Genomic DNA, 23555 nt, shown 5'->3' on the forward strand with positions numbered 1-23555 from the left:
GTAGTTGATGAGATGGGTGTACTGCTAGATAGATGGGTAGGTTACAGCCGAGGAAGTGAGTATACTCTCCTATATATTCCAATGGCTTGCTGGCTGATAGTTGGGTATACTGTAAACCGCCAGAAAAGTAGGTGGGTAAACCCTCCACTACACCACTGACCCTAGGCTAATATAGGCAGACAGGCAGAGAAGTTTAAAAAAAAAGACAAGAAAGCAACACATGAACTGGTCTGGCAGGAATGCTTGGTGGTTATATGAACTGAGAGAATAAGATGCAGGTGAGCAGGTGAACAGGGAAGGTCACCGTAATTGACCTGGAAAGTGAGACAATCAGGTGAAATGATGCATGAGAGGCCTCAAAACCTGCAGGCTCACCTGGATTAAACCTGCCGTTAAAATGTGCCACCTTTTATGGCGTCCAATCAGTGTTGCTGTGCTGCAACACAATGGCAACGCTGTGACCTCTTCACATTTTGTTGGCTTACACATTGCACCTTTACAATTGTGATTATAGACATTAGATGGATATTGATACGGATTTTCTTGTGATACAGAAAAAGCAAATAGGCATAATTTTCCAAAATGTTGCACTATTCCTTTAATAAAAGGACATTCATTCATCCCGGATCACCGTGGAAACAGACTGTAACTGTAAAACTGATAGGAAATCAACTCATATTAGTCGAAAGAAAATCCTTTTTTCTTCATTCTTGGATGGATGAGGAAAAGTCTGAGAGCAGCTCGTCGATGGATCAAAACTGGCAACAAAAGGACCTCCAGAGGGACACAGACAGTGTGTCCCATTTCAGCCCTGATTCTGTATTTAGTCTTGTCTGCTTAGTTTCACTTTGTGAGTGATGAGTTGATATTCATTCCTGACATTTATGAGAATAGGCTGTTATGGAAAACTGGGCCCTCAGGGAACATGAAGTCCTTCCAACTTCATCTGACCATTTGACCTTCCCATGACAGGAAAATGAGTTCACAAGCATTAAGTGTCCTCAAGGTCAAAGAACAATGGTCCTAATGTCAGACATCCCGTGGAGTTCCCCAAAATGCATGTGGGGCTGCGTAACGTCACCGCAGATGAAAAATAAGGGAGGCTGGACAGGACGCCAGTCTATCACAGGGCTGACATGTATGTATAGACAGACAACAGACATTCACACTCACGTTCACACCTACCACCTTTAGTGCAGCTGGTCGTTAGTTGGGATCCCAACTCACTGCTGAATGTAGAAAGACATTAAAGCTGCTCTGATCTGTAGTTATGCTAACATGGGTCACATGACAACATATCATGTAAAAGGACCCACTTGTAGTGACGAAACCAGAAATGATTAAAGCCTGAGTCTTCGGTTTCCACTGGTTTCTACCAGGTGTTTTAGCATCTTTTAGCTTTAAGCTATTGCTTGGGTTTTAGGCGCTGCAACTTTGCTGTTTCGGTTCGCTCTTTTCAGCAAAGAAGCTCTACACCCTTCACTCTATGTCATGTGTCCAGCACTAGCTTGTGAACACAGTGAACCATTTAGCTGCTAAAGAGCCATGTATTGTTTCTCATTGGCTGGTGGAGACCAAACCGATGCTAAAAGCAGAGTGAACATTGGACTTGGTGATGAGAAACACAACTCTAAATGGCTGTGGATGTTGTTCCGTGTCTGCTGGATATAAACTTCTTCATCCTATCTGCTGTATAAAACGATGATTGTGTGTACGCTTTAATGTACTCATCCAAATAGATGACGAGGCTTTTTGTATGTTTAAATTAATTTAATCAATTCAAATTCAATTTCACATGTGATTTTAATCCAGAAAACATGAAAAAAAATGTATTTGCATGACGATAAAACTTCTCTTTCACTAGGCTATATATTTGGCTTGTTTATACATGCATGGCAGATAAAGATTTTCTCTTAAAGTCTTCAGATACAACTCAGGTGAGGTAAAACATGTCCTTCCCTGTTAGTCCAGGATGTGGATGTGTATGAACATGCTCACTCCTAAAACACCCGACTAGTACTCCTGCCAGATTTTTCGCTACATTCAGGTTCATCGGCTTTTTTCCTTTTCCTGTAAACTCTTTCAGCAGGGAAAGTCCAAGAGAGTAAATCCAGCAGATAAGCCAAACATCCGAGTGATTTACAAGAAAGCAAAACTTGCTCAGTAAATGGTACGCTGGCAGTTACAGCTTGTGACTGAAATGTTGTGGGCTTGATGGTGCAACAAGGTCAGCCACATAAATAAACGATAGTTGTTCATTTCTAGAGTTCACAGCTCAGACCGACTGCTGTCAACTTTCCCATCAATAAGTGGAGAAGAGAATGTGGCTCTTTACAAAGTGTGGAGGTTTCAGTTTCTCTATAGAATCAATGGGCCTCATTCACCAAACGTTCTTAAGAAGAATTTTCTTCTTAAATGACACTTACGCAGTTTTCACAAAGACTCTAGCATTCACCAGTGTTTTCTTATGCAGGATTGTTCTTAGGTAAGAAGAAATATGCGTGTTCAGAGCACAAGCCTTTGACAACACAGACAATGTTAAAGTAAAGGTGTTCTGTCTTCAAGTTCCTCTCAAAAGAGAGTGGGGATTTCTAAAGCAGAATCTCACTTGCTCATTATCACACATTTTGATAAGTGGAGAAGAGAAAGTGGCTCTTTACAAAGTGCAGTGGTTTCAGTTTCTCCAGAATCAACTGTTCTTAGGTAAGAACAAATCCTACGTACACTCTAGAGCACACCCACATTTGAGTGTTGACACAGTGTGCATTGCGTTGTGAGGGAAATTCCTATTTAATCATATATTTCTGTGGGCAAATGGCTGTCTGTCCTCAATGCGTATTGCAGGATCATTTGCCACCAGGGGCGTCACCAAACAAGCCCTTTGATGCAGGGTAAGGCAATGACCCTTTGATCAAAGACAACATCTGGGGACACATGGAGAAGGGGGGCTGCAGGATGTCAGACCTATATGTAAATTCAACTGCATTATAAGTGCCGACAGAAAGAGTGACTCTTCAGTCATTCCTGCGTCGCACTGGGGATGGCTCATGCTGCAGCATTAAAAGATCTTCAGATTCGGATATTATGTCTACTGGTATTTCATTGCCAACTCTCACCTGCACTAGACTAAACTGGTATTTCAGTTGCAACGACAGCGTTCTCTATACATTACAACAAATATGGGCTCTATTCCCATAATGACTTTTATAAGGAGATGACACCACTCACCATCAAGCACACAATCGCCATCTTAAAGGACGCAGGTGGCGCTCTGCTTTAATAGAAATGTATTTGTGCAAAAACATTATAGCCTCAGCCAAATGCAACATCGCCATGAAACGCGGTGTAACATTTCCCCTTCAGCCAGAGGATGCGTGTCCTGACCCACTCCTGGGACCGGACAAGAATCCTGGGCCACTCCTGCGACCGGACAACAGTCCTGACCCACTCCTGGGACCGGACAAGAATCCTGACCCACTCCTGGGACCGGACAAGAATCCTGACCCACTCCTGCGACCGGACAACAGTCCTGACCCACTCCTGGGACCGGACAAGAATCCTGACCCACTTCTGGGACCGGACAAGAATCCTGACCCACTCCTGGGACCGGACAAGAATCCTGACCCACTCCTGCGACCGGACAACAGTCCTGACCCACTCCTGCGACCGGACAACAGTCCTGACCCACTCCTGGGACCGGATAAGTGGGGAAATTTGCGGTCAAGGTCTGTAAACAATTAATCGGTCGTTAAATAAAGGCTTTAAAATTCTGACTTTTACAGTGGGATTATTGTGGTCGGCATCTCTCTTCTGTGTTTGGCGATTTCTTTTTTTGCCTCAACATAAGAACAGAGATGTGAACATTTCTGCAGTTTAAGAACACGTCATGACTCTGACGTAGACTTTCTTAAGAACAAATTTAAGAAAACAATGTAGGAAGATATTGGGAAATGACACCCATGTTATATAATAATGCACGGCTTTGTCTTACTTTAACTTTGATGTATAACACACCATGATGACATGATGTATTGCGGTCATACAAGAATCTCATGTGTCATCCCAATTGTCAAAACACTTGTCTTAACAAGTAACCATCAAGTTCTGCAATCAGGGCGCAGTAACGCATTTCTATTTCATCATGAAAGAGAAAGACCAACGTATGTTGTTATGGTGAGAAACATGTTTTGAGGAAATGAAATTCGCTGGAAAATTGTGTGTTGTGTTGTTATTACAGGAAAAAAATGTGTGATATTGAGCAAGTGAGATTCTGCTGTAGAAATCTTCACTCTCTTTTGTAGAACAGTGACTTGAAGACAGAACACCTTTACTTTAACATTGTCTGTATTATCAAAGTCCTGTGCTCTGAATACCCATTATAAGACCCTGACAACCTTCCCTTGACTTCCATGCAGTACAAAAATATCATATCAAATGTTACCAGTGAACATAATCCAGGCGGTAAAACATGATTTCTTGGAATATATGAAGAGCCACCAAAATTAGAGGTTCATGCAAGAGCAAAGGTACCAAATCTCGAGGCGTTCCTCAAGGAGCCGTACAGAATTCACTTTGTTTGTAATACGCAGTCATTTTTTCTCTACAGCGTTTGTATTTGTGTTTATTTTAATTGACTAGAGATACACAGGAGACTCACAGACTGATTTGGAAGGAGAAGCTGTAGTTTCACAGTGGCAGCAGCAAAATCAAATGTGGCCACTTAAACCATTGAGGAAACCATATTTAAGTTTTCTGGAACCAGAAATAAAATACTGGATTTTGATATAAAATTACAAAGAAATTGATTTTTTTATTGATTTTGACTCATGGTTCTCGACCGGAAAAAGGTGGCTTGCTCCCTCCAGGTCGGGGGGGAGTTCCTGCCTCAAGTGGAGGAGTTTAAGTATCTTGGGGTCTTGTTCACGAGTGAGGGAAGGATGGAGCGTGAGATTGACAGGCGGATCGGTGCAGCGGCTGCAGTAATGCGGTCGCTGTATCGGTCCGTCGTGGTAAAGAGAGAGCTGAGCCGAAAGGCGAAGCTCTCGGTTTACCGGTCAATCTACGTTCCTACCCTCACCTATGGTCATGAACTTTGGGTCATGACCGAAAGAATAAGATCCCGGATACAAGCGGCCGAAATGAGCTTCCTCCGCAGGGTGGCGGGGCGCTCACTTAGAGATAGGGTGAGGAGCTCCGTCACACGGGGGGAGCTCGGAGTAGAGCCGCTGCTCCTCCACATCGAGAGGAGCCAGTTGAGGTGGCTCGGGCACCTGCATCGGATGCCCCCTGGACGCCTCCCTCGGGAGGTGTTCCAGGCATGCCCCACCGGGAGGAGACCCCGAGGAAGACCCAGGACACGCTGGAGTGACTATGTCACCCTGCTGGCCTGGGAACGCCTTGGGGTCCTCCCGGAGGAGCTGGGGGAAGTGTCTGGGGAGAGGGAAGTCTGGGCGTCCCTGCTCAGGCAGCTGCCCCCGCGACCCGGTCCCGGATAAGCGGAAGATAATGGATGGATGGATGGATGGATTTTGACTCATAGACTTCCATGTTATCAGGCTTATTTTTGTAACCAGAGGAGTCACCCCCTGATGGCCAGTATGGAGAATGCAAGTTTATTATTATATTACATGTTTGTTTTTTAAGGCTTTTTCTACAATACAAAGTTTAAATTTGAGTTACAGAGTCAAAGCCTGAATAAAACCGAACTCCTCTTCATCCCAGGGAAAGACTTCCCTCGCATGGACCTGTCGGTCACTGTCGAGGGAAGTCAGATTTGCCCTCTACAACATCCGCAGGATTCGGACCTTCCTCACAAAGGATGCAACGCAACTCCTGGTCCAAGCACTGGTCATCTCCCGCCTTGACTACTGCAACTCTCTCCTGGCCGGACTCCCGGCCTCTGCGATTAAACCATTGCAGCGTATCCAGAACGCTGCAGCACGCCTTATCTTCAATCTACCCAAATTCTCCCATGTGACCCCCCTCCTCCGTGACCTCCACTGGCTCCCTGTTGCAGCACGCATCCAATTCAAGACGATGGCACTGGCCTTCAGGGCCATCAATGGAACGGCACCCATCTACCTTCAAACACTGGTCAAACCTCATGCCCCGAAGCGAGCACTTCGCTCCTCTACTTCAGCTGGCCGGCTGGTACCACCATCGCTGAAATCAAACAAAGTCCAGACTCTTCTCTGTTCTGGTCCTCAGTGGCGGAACGAACTCCCGACTAATGTCAGGACAGCAGAGTTACTTGCCATCTTCCGAAAAAGGCTCAAGACTCACCTGTTCAGACTTCACCTCGACTCTGCATAGCATGACCCACTAACACCCCCCCCCCCACACAAAAAAAACCCTTACCTATAGCACTCTGATCATAGCACTGTCTACCTTTATATGTTTTGCTGAACAGCTACTACGTTACTCAGACGAGGATCTAACACTTGTTCTATTTTTAGCTCTTACTTTATCGGCAATGATACGTCGTGGTTTCTTTGTTTCCTTCTTTTGACAAATGTACTTTTTGTAAGTCGCTTTGGACAAAAGCGTCTGCTAAATGACCTAAATGTAAAGCCATTATTAGGTTTAATAATGATTATATATCTGCTTCCTTGTTTTGTTTTTGCAGAAATGGCTGTGTGAGCATCAACTGCTGGTGTTTGTTCTGTGACTACAGACGTGAGGGAGTGCTGGGAAATGAAATAAGATTGTCTAAATACATACAAGCGTAAGGAGGGGGCTGTAAGAAGTCCCTTGCTTCAGATTGTTGGAGTAGAGTGACCGTTGTAGGAGGAGGGGGGGAGGGGGCAGTGAAAATGAAACTGCTTGGACTGCATATAAGAGCAGCCAGACACCAGACACAGGCAGTAGTCTCTCCTACTTTGCCACTGCAGGTGTTGAAAGGAAGAACAGGCTCAGCCAATCAGCCTCCAGAGAGACGAAGAGGTGACCTCGCCAGCTCAGCACACAGACATGGCTTCGTGGGGCGATGCCAAGCTCTTCTTCTGCTTCCTCTTCATTACCTGCTGCTGCACAGGTGAGTGCTGGCATCCTCATCATCAAACTGTAACGGCGATGTCTTCGTCTTCCATCTCGTCTAAAGAGTCATTGACAATGAAAAAGACAACAGAATGTAATTTATCTGAACAAATCCACTTGGAAAACTTCCAAAAAAAGGAAGCAGCAGTTTACATATTGAGCAGGTAAAAGGACAAGAGGAAAATCCTCAATAGGGGTTACGTGGTTGTAAACTTGACTTGAAAGTTCTGCTTTCTGAGATTGTGTGTGAATTAAATATCACATTCCCTTTGTTATTCCTCTAATCTAAAAAATCAGTTTGTCTGAGGTTTACAGAATTAGACTCATATTCCAGATCAGGAAATACAACATTAAAAACCCTATAAGAGGATGTCAGAATGCCAGTATTAAGTAAATAGAGGTAAAGTATAAGCTATGAGATAAGTAAATATCAGAAAAATACCCAGCTGGCATACTTGAACAGCACTTACAATGAAAGAGAGAGTTTTGTATGTAAGTCCTAGTTACCTGAGTAAACAGAGCGAGGCTGTGGTGAAGGAGGGCCGAGCCTGCTGCTGGTGTTCCCCTCTTCTCAGCTCTTTAAACTGGAGGTTAATCATTAACCTTGAAATCCCAGTCAGGTGACAACAAACCATGAGGCAACTTTTGTTATGTCAATGAGAGTCTGTAGTTGTATTAGTGTGTGTATCCTGCACTTGTCACTAAACCCTGAGCAGGCAGCAACCCCCGGGCTACTTTGTGATTGACAGGTTGCTAACCATGCTTTTAATGCAATTATCCACTAGGATTATACAAGTCCCGCCCCTCTATGGAAACAGCACAATCATGGCTAGAAGTAGGTAGAACTCAGACATTTCTTAAGTGCAGATTAACACCGTCATTAGACGTAAATCATTAAAAAAAGACAAAGAACACAAGTTGAAAAGAACATTGAGCCTCCTCTTATTAGACATTAACTATTTACATTTTTATAACTTCGGTTTACATCCTGTTTCCTGTCCGTGTAAACAGTCCAAGTGTGACACGTGACTGTTGCTCTCAGTGGAGTCAGCCAAATCTTTTATTTTCATTTTAAATTAGAAATGTACCATCAAGTGAGTTTGATGAAATTTCACTTCATTTTAGGCTAGGATTCATTTGTTTTTCCTGATGGAAGCATTCGGCACACGTTCTGTGTTTGAAAGCCATCAGGAAGTTGTAAATTCGATGATGTCTATTCTAAGAGCTTATGATAAATGTTGTAGTTTGGGTGAAGGAGTCAGGAGGGTGTCACCTTGTGCTGAACTGATCTCCTCTGTCTTTCAGTGACTTTGGCCCAGGTACCCATGGACTGCTGCCTGACTGTCACAAACAAACCCATTGAAAAATATGTGGTTGTGGAGTACCACCAACAGATCAGCGGACACGGCTGCTCCATCAATGCCACGATGTAAGTCGAGGTGGTGTAGGACTCGGGATGTGCACATACACTGCAGTTCTTTTGGAAGTTATCTCATCTCAACCTTGATTCCACGTTCTTGCAGTTTTGTGACCAGACGTGGCAGGAAACTCTGTGCGCCTGCTGACCAACCGTGGACTCAAGTGGTGGTGAACCATGTGGAGAGCCGGAGGCAACACTGCAAGAAACACCCACAGAAGGTACCTGCTCTCCAGATACGATGTCTCGCCATATCTACATATCCTATCTAACGTATCTAGTTTGGCTTTTCTTTTTGTTGGTGAAATTTAAAGGAACAGTTAAACACTTTTGGAATACATTGTTTTGTTTTTTTATCCCAGAAGGGGATTAGCTTAGCTTAGCATTCAGACTGGAAGCATGGGGGAGAGCAGCTAGCCTAACGATTTGTGTGTCTACAGTGCAAAAGAAACAATGGAGTGAAACATGGATAAACGGAGAGCGACCTGTGGCGACGACGACGACGACAACAACAACAACGACAATAGAGCCAAAGAAGAGGGAGGAGAAGGGGATGAAACCTATGAATAAATTAATATGTCAAGAATAAAATAATCACAGAAAGTAGAATCCATTTTGAAGGATGTTTATATATTTATGGTTCTCTTTGAGAAGGCCACCAATTATGGAACAAATAAAATGTGAAAGTTTGTAAACATGTGCAACTACTCACAAAGTTAACTATGAATAAATGAACAACTCAGGCAGTTTGTTTTTTGTATGGATTTCTTTGACCTGTTTAAAAAAATAAAACCTTGTTTTTTACCCCAAATCCTGAGCATGCCTACTCTTCTTTGTTGATGACACCCTTGGCTCTGTTGGGAGTGGAAAATAGTCAGTGATTCATGTTTTTCACAGCTGCAAACACTAATTTGGTTTCCAGTAAGAGGCTTGGGGCTTCAGTTTTAATGCATTTGAGAGGAATTTCAAAAGAATATTATTAATCCGGCGTGAGATTCAGTTAGCCCTGCAAAAAAGCAGCCAGTAGAACATTTTCTACTAAAGGATAGGAACCAATGACGATGCAATCATGCCATTCTATGATTCAGTGCCAAAATAATGGCTAAAACAGGCAGAGGGCCAGAGTTGGGGTAACGTTCAGGTTCTGATGGCTTGAAAGCAAAGATACAAAGCTCAATACAACTCTAACAATCCGGAAGGAGTGCAGAAGAAAAGGAGCCAGCTAAACATCTGCAGGATTGATGAGGAAAGTGGGAACAGGTTAGAAGGTCATGTGACTGGGCCTGGAGGGAAAAAAGTTGCTGCATGACAGGAGGTGAGGACAAGGTACTGGGACAGGGAGAAACAGTCAGTGGATGGGCTGAAAATAAAAGAATGTGTGTGGGTTGAGTAAGGTCTTTTGGTAAAGTAAGCAACATCCAGATGGTCTGGGGGGGAGGATGAGGGATGGAGAGATTAGAGGTAAGGGATGAAGGGATGAAGGAATGTGGGGAGGAATCAGGGTTGTGGACGGATAGATGTAGAGCCAATTGAAGGAATATGTATTTGATTTTATGGAAATAAATGCAAACGAACACTGAATAAGACTTGAACTTTCATGAAGCGAAAACACACTGAGAATGGGTTAAAGTTATAAAGACAGAAACACAGCCATGAGACCTGTCATTCACAAGAACACACCCTGCTTTATGGTCTATTTGACCCTAAATGGGACCATAATTTACTTAATGAATCATGCTGGATTAAAGAAGACTTGAAACATGAACTCATGAAGAAAATAAATCAAGTGAGAAGTCGGGTCATTTTCTAGTTTGTCTGAGCTTGGCATCTTTTGAGAGATTGCACAATGACCCCATTAGAGTAACTTAAAACTTTTACCAGCTTAAGTGCATGAGACGTTGAAGTTGGCATCTGTGTTGAGGTGATTCTGTATACATAAGATACAGAAAAGGACAGCATGACATGAATGGTGGGTTGACTTTAGTAAAAGCACATTTACAGGCTGCTAAATGTACCCGAGTGTCATCAGAAAGGTCGGGGTTGAAGGCAGAATTATTTTTTAAGCTTTCGTTTGATGAGCAGATCAAATCCCCAGACCTCAGCGTCCCCACCGCTTCATTGGACCTCGAGGCCATCGTGGGAGTGAAAAGGAGTGTCACCCATTCACCCTTTTTTCACATTTTGGGTGTTTGGCAGAGCAACTTGTTTCCAGTGAAAGTAAAAAAAAAAAAAAAAATGTATCGATGTCGTAAAAGGACATTCCAAGAAAGTAGTGCCAGGACGTCAGAGGAACCTGTTGAATAGAAATAATGATTATAATTATAAGAAATATAATATAAGTGAGCGGATGGATCAAAGGTCTGTACCACATCTTTGATGTCAGGACGTAAGCAGTGCAAATCTCAACACTGCTTTTGTGCAGCAACTTCCCCGTGTTGCCAAATCTTGGGCTTTTTGACAGACCTCAATGATGCAACCAGGAATCTATTTCCTTCTTCTCACGAATGTATAAAACATGCCTAACCATGACACAAATTAAATTTGCAACCAGTAATATGATGCATTTTTCTTTTGAACAACTTCATAGACACTACAGTTGCAGACTGATGGATGTCATGATGTAATTGGTTGAAATTGGTCTGATCATATTTTGTTTTCCAGGAAGAAAAAAACATTGGATTTTGATATAAAAATACAAAGGAATTGACTTTGTTCAATAGGTGCACTATAATCAGGGATGTGATCTAAAATGATTAAAAAGGGAAACAGACTGCCAAACACTACGGACTGAAAAGACAAAAAGAGGAGAAACAAAGAAATATAAATGTAACATTATTGTGTGCAAAAGAACCATAAATATTATAACTAACTGAACTCACAGTGGATGAAGCTCATCTTTAAAGCGTCACCGCCATCTGGTGGCTGAAATGCATCCTCTTCACCAGTAGAGGTAACACAGGTATCAAACCTCATTTCAATATCGTCTACAAACCTTTTATTTCACTTCGACAGCAAACCGATTTCAGGACAAAAGACACAGGAGCCATTTAAGCTTGTGATCACATGAGCACTTTGTTATTTAACATCCATAGTAGTTTGATAATGTCATACGTACACATCATATATCCTGGAGAGAGGAGCAGTGTCACTGATGCTGAAGGTATGTACAGGCAGGAGGCAGCAGCAGCGAAGGAGAGAGAAAGCAGATAAAAACGACGAGAGGGAAAGAGGCCATGGTGGCTTCTTTCTTTCTCTCCGTGGAGCACTTTAAAGCACAACCTCAGCTAATCAAATGCCAAATGAGAAGCTGAACTGTTTTTGCCTCTTGCCCCCGGGCCTCCATGTCTCTCTGGTTTGAGCACTACTATGTTGTTTCCATCTGTCCCATGTGAACTCTGAACAGGATGTCAATGAAGAGCAAACAGCCTGGAGGACCAATAAAGGACGCCGCTCAGCGCCCACGACCCCAACCAACGGCCATCGTGCTCCTTCGCACTGAAACTAAAGCTTATTCTTACTTCCTGTGTTTAACATATCACCTTCATATGTGTAGCTCTGAGGGATTTAAATATATTTACAGTTCAATTTGCTAAAATAAAAAAAAATATTATTAATGAAAAAACTGTACAATAATGCAACAAAAGGATACAATTATATGCATTTATGTAAGTTTTTCAAAAACTACATAAGCATTCATTTATTTAATAAATGTACACTGACTTTACCATTTTATAAGGTGTAATATTTGTACTGGGCATCAGTCTATCCAGGTATTCTGTATATAGCTGTGATTTTCTCATTTTTAACCTAAGGCCACATTTTACACTTGGGCACGGCAGGAAGCAGGTACAATACAGCCACCACCACAAAATGTGTTGGAGTTTTCCCTTTAAACATCAACAAAAATATCACCTCTATATCATCTTTATACTTTTCTTTAAGTCAACAAGACGTCATAAATGTGGGGAAAAGACGGATACTAGATCACTAGCCTTTAAGTGTCTGAATCTCCCTTTTTATCTCAAGCTCTTTAAGGCATAGATATGATTCCTTTCAACTCTCTAAATGCAACTAATTAGCAATATTTCTCCTGGCTGGATCCCCAATACAATCAAAAAGGCCTCCTTGCATATCCTCAGTTATGCTTTGCTTTCATTGGACATCCTTCCCTGTTTTCCTGTAACCGTTTATTGAGATGCTTCCCTTCGCTGTTTGAACTAGTCAACAAATAAATAGAACTCACCACGTGTGGAAGTCAAGTAATGCATTTACAGTGTGTGCCATGAGATCAAATGCACATGTGAAGCTCAGACTGCAGCCACTCACTTGAATGTGTCCTCTTCAAAAGTCATGATGTGTGCCGGGTTACGGGTGAAACAGAATAGTCGGGGGGGGGGGGGGGGGGAAACAATATGTTTGTCATGCTACATGCACTTAAAGCTACTACGAGGAACTTTCATTTTTATTTTGGCGGTCCCTGTGGACAAAAGCGGTAGTGTTTCTGAGCACCGGAGTCCCTTTAGAAATCTGCTCATTTTACTGCAGCAGGGTCCGACAGGTATCCCTGTGCAGTCCTGGTCCTGGTTCTCCTCGCCTCCCTTCCCTCCAGCGTGCCCAGCAATACAGCCTAGTCCTGCAACAGTGTGGTGTCGGCGTTGGCTCCCGGGGAGCAGGGAGGTGAAGCTCTGATCCTGGTTGGTAGAGGAGCTGCTGCTGCTCGGCGCCTCCTGCTGGAGCTCCGACTGCAGGTCGAAGGCAGCAGTGAAGCCGGATCTGGGTCTGTCTGTAGCGGGCTGGTCGCTGCCGGAGCCCCCGCTGGAGTCTGAGCCGAAGGAGTTTCGACGACATACAGAGAATAATGGAATAGAAATAACAAATCTTCCCGCTGATGATCTTCTACTTCATATAGAGGCCTCATTGTTCCTAACCAGTTAAAAGTTCCTCATAGTAACTTCAAACAATGTCACTGATTCATCCCATCGCTGTGGTGGGTGGTGTGAGCGAAAGGAGGAAAAGAAAGGCCATTTGCTTGTCAGTTGATCATCTCTTCCTCTTCATTCAGATGAAGAGCCATCTGAACAAACTCCTGTGTGCTTTTCTACTCTCCCAATAATAATAATAGTAATAATAATAATAATAATATGCTGAATCTCTGCACCAGGAGCAGACGTGGATCAACCACCTTACCTAAAACAGCACAGGTTCATTGGTTTCTACATGAATCTAAAAGGCCGATAGGCACCAAGTAAGCAACAGGACATCAAACAGAGGTTTTAACTGATGGCGATAACTGAGTACTGTGTTCGGAGTATGGCACAGCGAGGTGAATGTACAGACAGCACAGCCAAGTGCAGCTAGGCATGTTATATTATCATATTGTGAAGTTTCCCATCTGTGAGCAGCGCCTCCTCGTTTCTTCGCAGGTAGAGATGGATGATATAGCGACCGGACAGTCACAGATAAGCTAGTAGCGCAGCGTGTTGGAGTGTCTTTGGGTTTCTCGTCTGGTCTTTTGGTTTTTTGGATGTATGCATGCATACATACTTGCCTGGATGTAGCAGATGTGTTTGTGTTCTAGCCTGCATGCGTCCCTTGCATGTGTCTGTACATCATCTTCATATTTTCTACAGTGGTGTATTTTTCATTTCGGGAGTCGTCCACCAATGTACAGTTATCTCAAAAACAGGTTTTTGTTTCAGTGGCAGGGATACCCTCCGTCTCCAAAGCAGGTTTGCCTTCATCTTGCATTATTTCCCTTTAGGGGTGTCTGTTGCTCAACACTGTCCGAGTCCAGCGGCATCCAGGCTGTCCTCCGTGCTTTTGAGGGTAACGTAGATGATGGGAACCAGACCCCGGGTGGAGCCCAGGGAGCACAGCAGCCAGTCCGGATCCGCCTTGCTCAGGACCTGCAGGATATCACCCTTGTTGAAGCTCAGCTGTCCGGGCTCGGTGGCTATGTGGTGGCACAAGGCTCGTACTTCACTAAGGGATGACAGAGGACATGGAGAAAATCTGTCATTCACGGGTGGAGAATTACTTCTTCATTGAGAATGAATAATATTAGCATTTTTTGAACATTTCTGTGTTACAGCTTCACAAACCCTCAGGTTTGCTGCTTTGTCTTATGTGATAATAATGTGAACAACTCAAAAATAGGGACCGTTATATTAAAAAAACAGCAGCTCCACGTGCCTAAATATGACTAAATATAGTATGATAACAACTGTACTTGTCAACCTTAAAAGTTTTTATAGATTTTTAAAAATGTCTTCGCATTTGTGCTCAAACAAGTCCAGAGAACACAACAACAAGGAAAGGGTGATGTAGTAGTTTGTGTTTGACCATATACAGGATTTGTCTCTAAAATGTAAGATCTTTCATTGAATAAAGGTATAATGGTGTTCTTCCGAAGTACAAATGTATAGTATCTGGTTACCATAGAGACGGTTTTCTGGCTTCAGTTGGTTGGGTTGATGTTGGCGGAGGTGTGGTTTGGGTGTGGGTGGGCGTTGCTGGAAGCTCTGCCTTCTTTCCTGTCCCGGTTCCGATAGTCTGAGCTACCAGGTCAAGAACGGACCTATCCAGAGAAAGCCAACCTGATGGTGGTCTGAGGAAAAAAACCAACGTGAAAGATTTCACACTGACAGTTTGAATAAATGTGACATTGGTTTTAAACTTAAAAGTTTGTGTAAGCAGAGATGTACAGAGTTTGTAAGTAGATTGATATATAGTTGCTTTGATGAGATTTGTTGACAGTAAGATATATATTGTAATCTATTTTTTAGTTACCTGGTCTTTGGAGCTTTTGCTTTCTGCTCTGCTGCCTCCCCCCTTGAAGGAGAACCAACACTAGATCCAAAGAGCCTGCCCCAGCGCCGACTCTGTCCCTGTGAGGGGCTCTCCTCTTGGGCTGCAGCTTGAGCTGTGGTCCCTGTAGCCTCCAGTGGTTTTGCCTCTTTGTCCTGGTTGAGGACAGAGTCTGGTGGGCTGCCCATCCACGAAGGCCTCCCCCTGCATCCAGCTGACTCCCCGCTGGAGCTGCTGCTTTTCCTGCTTCTATACCCCTCCCCGTCTTGGCTCGACTCGGCCCCCTCCACCACTCCCTCTCTGGTGGGCGGTAAATGGTTCGGTCGTCTCTCTGATGACTTCTTTCTTTTCTCAGTCTTAACAAACTTTGAGCCCTCTGAGGACTGGTCGATGTAAACCTGGGAGGACTGCATGAGCTGGTACCACCAGCCTGCCTGTCTCTCTTGCCGCTGACGCCCCTCCTCTGCCAAGTCCTTCTCTTTTTCCTTCCTCCTCTCCTTCTCCTGTCCATCGTCACCTTCTCCTTGGCTCTCTTGTCCTACGCCTTTCATCCTCTGTCCACTCGCCCCCCTCTCCTTCCAGAGGTCGGGGAACCCTAACTCCATCGCTGGCAGCCTGCTACCAGGCCCGGCTGCCATGCTCTCAGTTGTCGCCCCCTCGCTCCTCAACCTCGGCTTCACTCCTGCTCCCTCTCTTCTCGAGCCGACCCCTTCCATCCTCGGCCATGTTCCCTCTCGCCTCAGCCCCGCCCTTTCCTTGTGTGCCTCTGCACTCGAGTCTCTGACCATGTCGCTGACAGTGGTGCTCCATCCCCTCATGAGCTGGAAGGTGGAGCGCGTGGACTGGTCGGCACTCTGGCCTGCGGAGCACAGCTGCTCCTTGCGGCGGAGATGCTCCTGGCCCTTTTGGAGGAGATGTGGTTCAAACAACAGGTCCAGGTGAAACGGGAGGAGCGACAGCGGCTGCAGCAGGAGGAGGAGCTCCTCGAAGAGCGGCTGGCACACCCCTTGTGACAGGGGAAGGAAACCCCACGGGTTGTAGTGTGCTGCTATAATATCTGGGGGAAAACAAGGAAAACAAAACCTGAACATGATTCAGAAGGAGATAGACTTCATGCACATATGGACATTAAATTATATATAATATAGTGATAATTAAACTACCTGGGTACGTGAAGATGGATAGATGACACTTACCTTCATGTGTGTACAAGTGATTGAACCAGAATTCCAAAGATTTTAGGCTGAAATGTAAAGAGAAGCAAATTATTTTTAAAATCGCAGCAGCATAAACGTACCATAACTTTTTGTCCACTGGGGGGAACCATAAAGTTGCACACACATCCACATACAATACAGATCATCACCTTTGATATGGTGAACATTCTAGCAAAATGTTGCCTATTTACACATCCAGCTGTTGAAACAATTATAATGTATTTGGATTTTCTGGCCACCTGGCTAATATGAGCCTGATATTAAATCACACAAATCCCTGGTGTGGTTTGTGTCCTCTACCAACACCAGGGAGCTGCAGATTCAGATGATAATCCTATAGGTCTATCTCTATGAGCATCACAATATTTAGGGCCCGAGCGCCGACACCATTGGGCAGCGAAGCCCTATTGAAATTCAAATGTTTATTATTATTATTATTATTTTTATTATTTCGCAAGTTCAACGGCCTTTTTGGGGGCCTTATCATATATACGCCGTGAAAAAAATCGGTGTGCAGATGGGGACTGGCGAAAAATTTTATATTTTAAAAGGTTTCAAAGTTGGCCACAAAAAAAGTGTCTCTCTAGCGCCACCTAACGCGCCATAGGCCGCGCCCCATACACCGTAACTCCAATTGACACAACATTTGGCACACATGTGCAGGCAAGTGTGCTCTACAAAAAAGCCTCTTGGAGTACTAAAGTCCGCCTACTGTTGTTATAAAAAGAATATGGGGAAGACAACAACAGTGAAAACCGGACATAAAGAAGAATAACTCACTTGAGCAGGCCGAAGATGAAGGCGTTGAGTCTCATGCTGTGGCTCGTGAGCTCAGAGTACTGGCTCACCTTTGAGAACAGACTGTGGAGAACACGTGTGGACGGACCTGACGGAGACAAATATACAAAACACCTCTTACTATGTTGTGTGTTACCCAACCCTAACCCAAACCCAGAAAATAGTCAGCAATTTTGCTCGTCCAATTCCCCTGTTCCCTTGTTTTTGTTAGTAATAATAATAACTATAATAATAATAGTACTGATGTGATGGTCTCACCCAGCTGTGTGGAGGCCTCCACCAGGCTCCAGGGCTGACAACGTCGCTGTCCAATGATCAGGTCCAGTACGTAGGCCTTCAGGCCGTCCTGCAGCACCTCATGCAGGGCCGGGCACAGGTACTTCAGGATGAGGTGAGCCACGTTGGGACTCACCCAGCTGTTCCCCAGCTTGGCCTGGCAGAGCAGCAGAGAAACATTCGGGATTAAGGAAATGAAAGTGAGACACATCAGGGAACTGGGAAAAGTACAAAGAAAGTTACTTTTTGTTTGCCAACGTTTTGTCTGTGTAGATAAGTATTTTTTTTAATCTGTGAGTGGTCACATTAAGAAACAGAGAGTAAATATGTTAGTGTTTAAAAGTGTTTAATGGTGACAGGCTGTGTTTGCCCGCCTTTTGTTCTATGGATTGCAGATCTGCCTCTTTTATTGACTGGCTTATCAGCTTTGTGTCAACAAACACATACAGTAGGAAGTGAAATTCAGTTTCCTGATTGAAGACACTAATGAAGGGAAGAATCGAAGGGGACTAATTATTAGTATTTTGTACACAGTATTTTTGTATTTTATAGTATTTTGTTATAATATTTGTGAATGTTGAATGTGGAAGCTCAAAAATGAGTTGGTCCCAATTGAAAGTAATTTTGTCCCATTTTTCTTTTTAGCGTTATTAAGCGCCATCTGAGTTTAAAACTAATGTAATGTATTAGCAGTCAGTCAGTCAGTCATTAGTAGTCATTAATCTGATCCACCAAATACTCCTACCTTTACATCTGGATCTCGACTGGTGCCAAAGTGTGCCACGATGAGATCCACCGCTGTGTTCACGGCTTTCACCAAACCTGCAAGAGAGGAAAGAATAAAGATAGTCAATTATCCTTTTCTGCTAGAAGTCATTTTCAATGGTTGTCACTAGATGCAACCGTCTTCCCTAGTTTGTAATATTCTACTTAATCTATGATTTGTCTTTCCCCGTTTCCCCCTCCTCTGCAGGGAGATGACAAGCATAAAGAACATTTTGCTCCCTAAGTCTCTCTGGGTTCTGCTCAATGACACTTCAGCAGTGCAGATGTCCTTCAGTACAAGAAGAAAAACCAGCACAATTATACAACTACATGCTGCCTCAAATTACCCTCGTCACTGTCAAGTAACCTTCCTGCAGCGAGCCGCACTTCAATTAAGCACCTTTCAACTGGATCACTTCATTGTTCAATGCCCTGTTCTGCTTGTCAACAACTCAGTTGATCACGCACACACACTTTCACACAGCCTCACCTCTCTTCTGTGTCAGGTCCACAGAGATGTGGGACTGTGAGGAAGAGCTGGAGGAAGAGGAGGAAGTTGACGCGTCGGGGGACAGGCAGAACTCCTCTGGAGGCTTCTCGGTCAGGGAGAAGTAGTCCGGCAGGAAGTCGCTGTAGATCTGCTGCAGCTTTGTTGACTGGCCCACTGTTGACACACACACACACACACACACACACACACACAAATGATCAGACAACGCATAAACACACACTTTTAAAAGCATCCTTAAGAATGAAACTGTAGGCGAAACTTTGAACACTTTTATCACCCTCTAACACATTTGTTCTCTGAGGAACCCTGCAGCATTACGCTTTTAGTCAGTGACTTTAGCCTTAAATAACACAATCTTTGCACTTTGAACTCCTTTAAAACTTCCAAAGATACTAAGTCACCAAGTCTACTTTTCAAGGATCATTATAATCCTGCATTTTTCCAACGCTGTCAGTAAAATGAGCACCATTAAGCCGTCCCAGTGCATGGCCAGAGGGGGCTGAAGGGAAATCGAACACGTTCCGTCTGGCAGGTCGTGGTCCCCCACCACTCCTGGGTTCCACGTTACCAGAGAGGGGGCCTGATCCTGCAGAAGAGGGCCCCTCTGTGACCCTCTCCAATCCCAGAGGGTTTCGACGACGGTACTCCCTCCATTTGAGAGCCTGGGGAGAGAGGTGGTGTGCTGAGGGGGGGGAAGCGTTCAAGGTTGGTGGGTAATGGATGGGTTATTGAGCAGATGTATAGAAGAAATATATGGGAGGGAAATAGAAGAAGAAGGGCAAGTGGAAAAAGTGAAGGAGAAGATTTAAGTCCATGCATGAAGGGAGAGAAGAAAGAGAAAAAGACAACAGTAAGAATGTAGACAGTGAAATTCACATAACTGAAACTCCAGGCAGCCAGCTGTTGTCTTATCGAAGCAGCAAATCAACCATAGTAACTGTAGAAAGCAGTGTGTTGTGTCAACATGGTGTTTGTGAAGAAAATCACTCTTACTTTAACAGCAAAACAAAACTTCAACACATGCTCTTTGTTGGACTCTTTGAGTCTAATTGGATCTCTACATTTGTTGGTAATTAGAGCCGCGTTGTTATTTTCCCTGTTTTTTAATTCTGCTACAGACACCAGCTCAGAGCAGGACGGTGTAGAAAAGCTCATTTTAATACAATCTTGTTGACTGATTCTATTATAAGAAGAACAACAGTTGCAAGAGAGCTAATGTGAAGTACAGCAATAAAGAAGAACAAAACAGGAAAGAAGACCAGTCTTCAAGTTAAAGAAAAAGTTGAACAATAGTCTGAAAATCTTAGAATCCAATGAATCCAGTAGTAAAAATATACTGGAAGTTGTGAGTAGAGTAAATATGCTTCCTCCACAACAAAATGGTGACAGAGCCTATGGCCCAGTGCATCAAGGTATTGCAATATATATATATATACACACACAGTATATATATAATTTATTCTCCATTGTAAACTTGGAACGCACATCACAGGACTTTGTGTAAAACCTACCATTATGTGTCCTGGCTCCAGCTCCTTTGCTTCCCTCCGTGTGCTTTCCAGAGTCCCCACATCCCAGCGGGCTCAGTGTGTCACTGTGGAGTGCTGGTAAGCTGGGCAGAGATCCACGATGGAAACAGTGTCCCTGCAACGGCGGCAGCATTGGTGGCACCACCCCTCTCTTCACGCCCAGGGATGGTGGCGGAGGGGTAGACGGTCCTGAACCCCCTCCCTGCTTTCCTGTCGATGAGGTGTGCAGGGGGCCGAGGCCAGCTGAAAGCGGGCAAGAGAGGCTGTGTGATGGCTGAGGGCTTGGAGTGCAGGTGGAGCAGGTCCCAGAGCTGGGTGCCCCCTGGAGCCGCACCGGGGAGTAGCTCCCAAGAGGTGAGGGTCGAACCGATCCAGGTGGAGGGGCTGCCGCGGTCGCCTGGTACCTGTGCACATTTTCAGCTGCATCTTCGTTTTCCTCCCCTACCTGACCACCAGAGCCAGAGCCAGAGCCAGAACCAGAACCAGAGGTGGAGCGGGGCTGCATCCCAGAGACGTAGCCTGTGAGCAGGGGCAGCAGAGGCTTGGGCTGCGGGGGTTTGGAGGCGAACTGGTGGTGGAAGGTGAAGGGCTGGATGGGGAGGGTGGTGGGCCGCTGGTCCTTACTGTAGCGGACCACCGCTGGACGGCTATCTGAGGAAATGGAGAGGCCACCTGGATGAGCAGAGGAAGGACAGCAGGGGTGGAAAGGGAAGGAAAGACAGAAAAATAACTTGTTTTAATATTGTATTTACGTGTATTTAAATTCAAGGAATGTCCTGTCTTTTCTTTTTATTAATTCAATTGTTAGTTTTTTGTCAGCCTTTAAAAAAAATGGTTAGTTGTATTTTTTAAAAATCAATTTACTCTGACAGCAACGTTTAACAAAGCAATATGAAGATGGAGTCAATCAAAGCTAAAAATAAGGATAAGAATAAGGTTTTCACTACCATAAAATAAATACTACACACACTATATTATATAGTATATTATTCTCCAAGGTGCTTTCTTCCAAACAGTTCAAAACCAAAAGCTATTTTTAAGTTGCAAAAATAAAAAACAGAGCACATGTTCACATTTCAGAAGCTGGAACCAGTGAATAAAAAACTGAAATAATTCAAATTATTATAAATTCTTAACTGTATGAAGAAGATCAACATTGCGAACACAGAAACTGCCCAGTCATGAATCAAAGCTCAACAGCCCTTACTGCACACAACCATGCCACAGTTCACCGCTGCTCTGACAGACCCATGTGCACACACACACACGCACACACGCACACACACACACACATACACAACTACACTTTGACAGAAACACACAAAGACAGACAGACACAAAGACTAAACCTGTGTCAGGAGGGACACCAGCGAGGAGAAGCCTGTTTCTGCACTTCTTCTCTGCCACTGAATCAGTATCTGTGTGTGTTTCACGGTGTGTGTAGCTTGAGTAGTGTAGGAGGCACAAGCTCGTGTGACGTTGACGGTGTTGCGCAAGCTGTTTGTCACCTTAAAGGCCAACCTGAGCTGGGTGCAGTGACGTGTCTCTGCCACAGAGGGCGACGTTGCACTGCTTTGGAAAAAAGAGTGGGGAGGGAGGAACTACGCACCCAGCAGGCCTGCTCTCCCACTGGGGATGTTGGAACACTCCCTCTGGCCCTCTTCACTCTGCTCAGTCATCCCTCTAATTGACATTTTTTGCTCTCGCTCTTTTTCTCTCCACACCCACCGCTCCTCTCTCCCTTCTCCATCTGCTTCTTCCCTGCCACCCCCATTTCTCCTCTGCTTCACCATGACTCCATCACAAAGCCGAAGCTTTTCCTTTGCAGCTCCGTGCATCATGTTAGCATCATTAGCGAGCAAGCTGCTTGCAGTTGCGGTGAACCAACTCAGCTGTCTTGAGTGAAGTCTGATGAATAATATATGTGCTGAGATGCTGCACGGCATCTCATTATCATCTTGAACCATCAGGCTATAAGAAGACAGTGTTAGCAACTGAAGAGGATGTTTTTTAAGGCATGTACGTACAAGGTGTGACTACACCTTATTCGTATAAGGATGACCTATTTCCTCAAATGTTTTTTTATGTATTTGTATTGCAAAAAAGACCCTACTCATATCATACCGGGTTATTTCATAGTTTTTTCTATCCGACTGGTTGGTCCGACTAGGGTCACCCCCGGAACCTTAAAGGTGGGAGCTTGATCCCTTAAAAGAAAACAGCCCCCGGTCCCGAGGACACCCCTGTTTATTAGGGACTGGCAGTCATTTCCTTTAATAAGTGGATATGAAAGTGTTTCCATTGCAGCTAACCGAATGGAGCTCCAGCCGCCTGGGGAAGGGCGAGCAGGGCCTGACAATTACATATACTGAGGTTGTCTCTATCCAATATTAACAACACATAAATTAATATGCTAATAACAAACAAAAATGTATAATAAAAAAAAAGAAAAAAAGAAAGATAAGATGTTCCTTAAATGTCTTTATGAATCTCCCCTTGCCGTCAATATCATTGTTTCCTTGGTCTCACTGCTCCAGTCAACTAACAAGCCACTGTTGAAGAATTAAATCAGGAGGGGAGCTGCTGTTTTGTTATACAACTGGTGCACCGTGGAGGAAACATGTAATCATGAGCAGCAGGGCAACTTTATTGACATTACATTAGTTCACTATATTACATTGTTATCTTCTCAGGATTTGAACCTCTAGAGAGGGAATATGATAAATGAATGACGTGTTCCCTTTTACAGGTAAAAACAGAATGATGAGGCTGACACCAATCCTGCTATTTGTCAGCTGATTTGTCGAAACATGAACATAATAGCAGTGAAATAATTTGCATTGTTATAAGAGACAACTATAAGAGACAATTATTATTTATAAAGGATTTTGGGAGCCTGCCTGTATGAAAGAAAGGCTCTGGAGTTTCCTGGGACACTCCGTTCCCCGGTCTCATTCCAGTGGAATGCCAAGCACTCGCTGTTTGTGTGTTGTTCTAACACCCACACACACACACACACGCCCACACCCACACACACACACATGTGCACACAGACAGCCAGCAGCTGAACTTCATATGGTGACGGTGGCGTCTGTTCTCAACTTACCAACTGAATGTCACATCATCTTTTTTAAGCTGATGTATAACTGCAATATATCTTTACTACTTACAATAAAAGGCAACTGAAAATATCAATTAAA

General features: G+C 44.1%; 2 protein-coding genes across 4 annotated transcripts in view; one reads left to right on the top strand and one right to left on the bottom strand.

The window, feature by feature from the left end:
- Positions 1–6846: 6846 nt before the first annotated feature.
- On the top strand, positions 6847–9263 carry LOC311022997 (C-C motif chemokine 19-like). The gene is made up of 4 exons (XM_084024628.1): positions 6847–7033; positions 8341–8464; positions 8559–8673; positions 8893–9263. Exons 1-4 carry the CDS (start codon positions 6970–6972, stop codon positions 8923–8925), a joined length of 336 nt encoding a protein of 111 aa, XP_083880754.1. The 5' UTR covers positions 6847–6969; the 3' UTR covers positions 8926–9263.
- Positions 9264–11454: 2191 nt separating this feature from the next.
- rusc2 (RUN and SH3 domain containing 2) overlaps positions 11455–23555 on the bottom strand; it is a 32261-nt gene continuing 20160 nt past the window's right edge. For 2 of the 3 annotated variants that reach the window (XM_084024847.1, XM_084024848.1), the window contains exons 4-13: positions 20338–21027; positions 19293–19508; positions 18806–18979; positions 18296–18372; positions 17533–17707; positions 17257–17362; positions 16456–16502; positions 15242–16316; positions 14889–15059; positions 11455–14434 (exon numbers count right to left, since the gene is read on the bottom strand). In XM_084024847.1, the coding sequence (XP_083880973.1) occupies positions 14227–14434; positions 14889–15059; positions 15242–16316; positions 16456–16502; positions 17257–17362; positions 17533–17707; positions 18296–18372; positions 18806–18979; positions 19293–19508; positions 20338–21027 (2939 nt within the window). In that variant the 3' untranslated portion in view covers positions 11455–14226. The remainder of the gene's footprint in view (positions 14435–14888; positions 15060–15241; positions 16317–16455; positions 16503–17256; positions 17363–17532; positions 17708–18295; positions 18373–18805; positions 18980–19292; positions 19509–20337; positions 21028–23555) is intronic. The other variant, XM_084024849.1, reaches the window with a different exon arrangement.

Source organism: Eutrigla gurnardus (assembly GCF_963514095.1).
Source record: "Eutrigla gurnardus genome assembly, chromosome: 13".
Classification (NCBI taxonomy): Eukaryota; Metazoa; Chordata; class Actinopteri; order Perciformes; family Triglidae; genus Eutrigla; species Eutrigla gurnardus.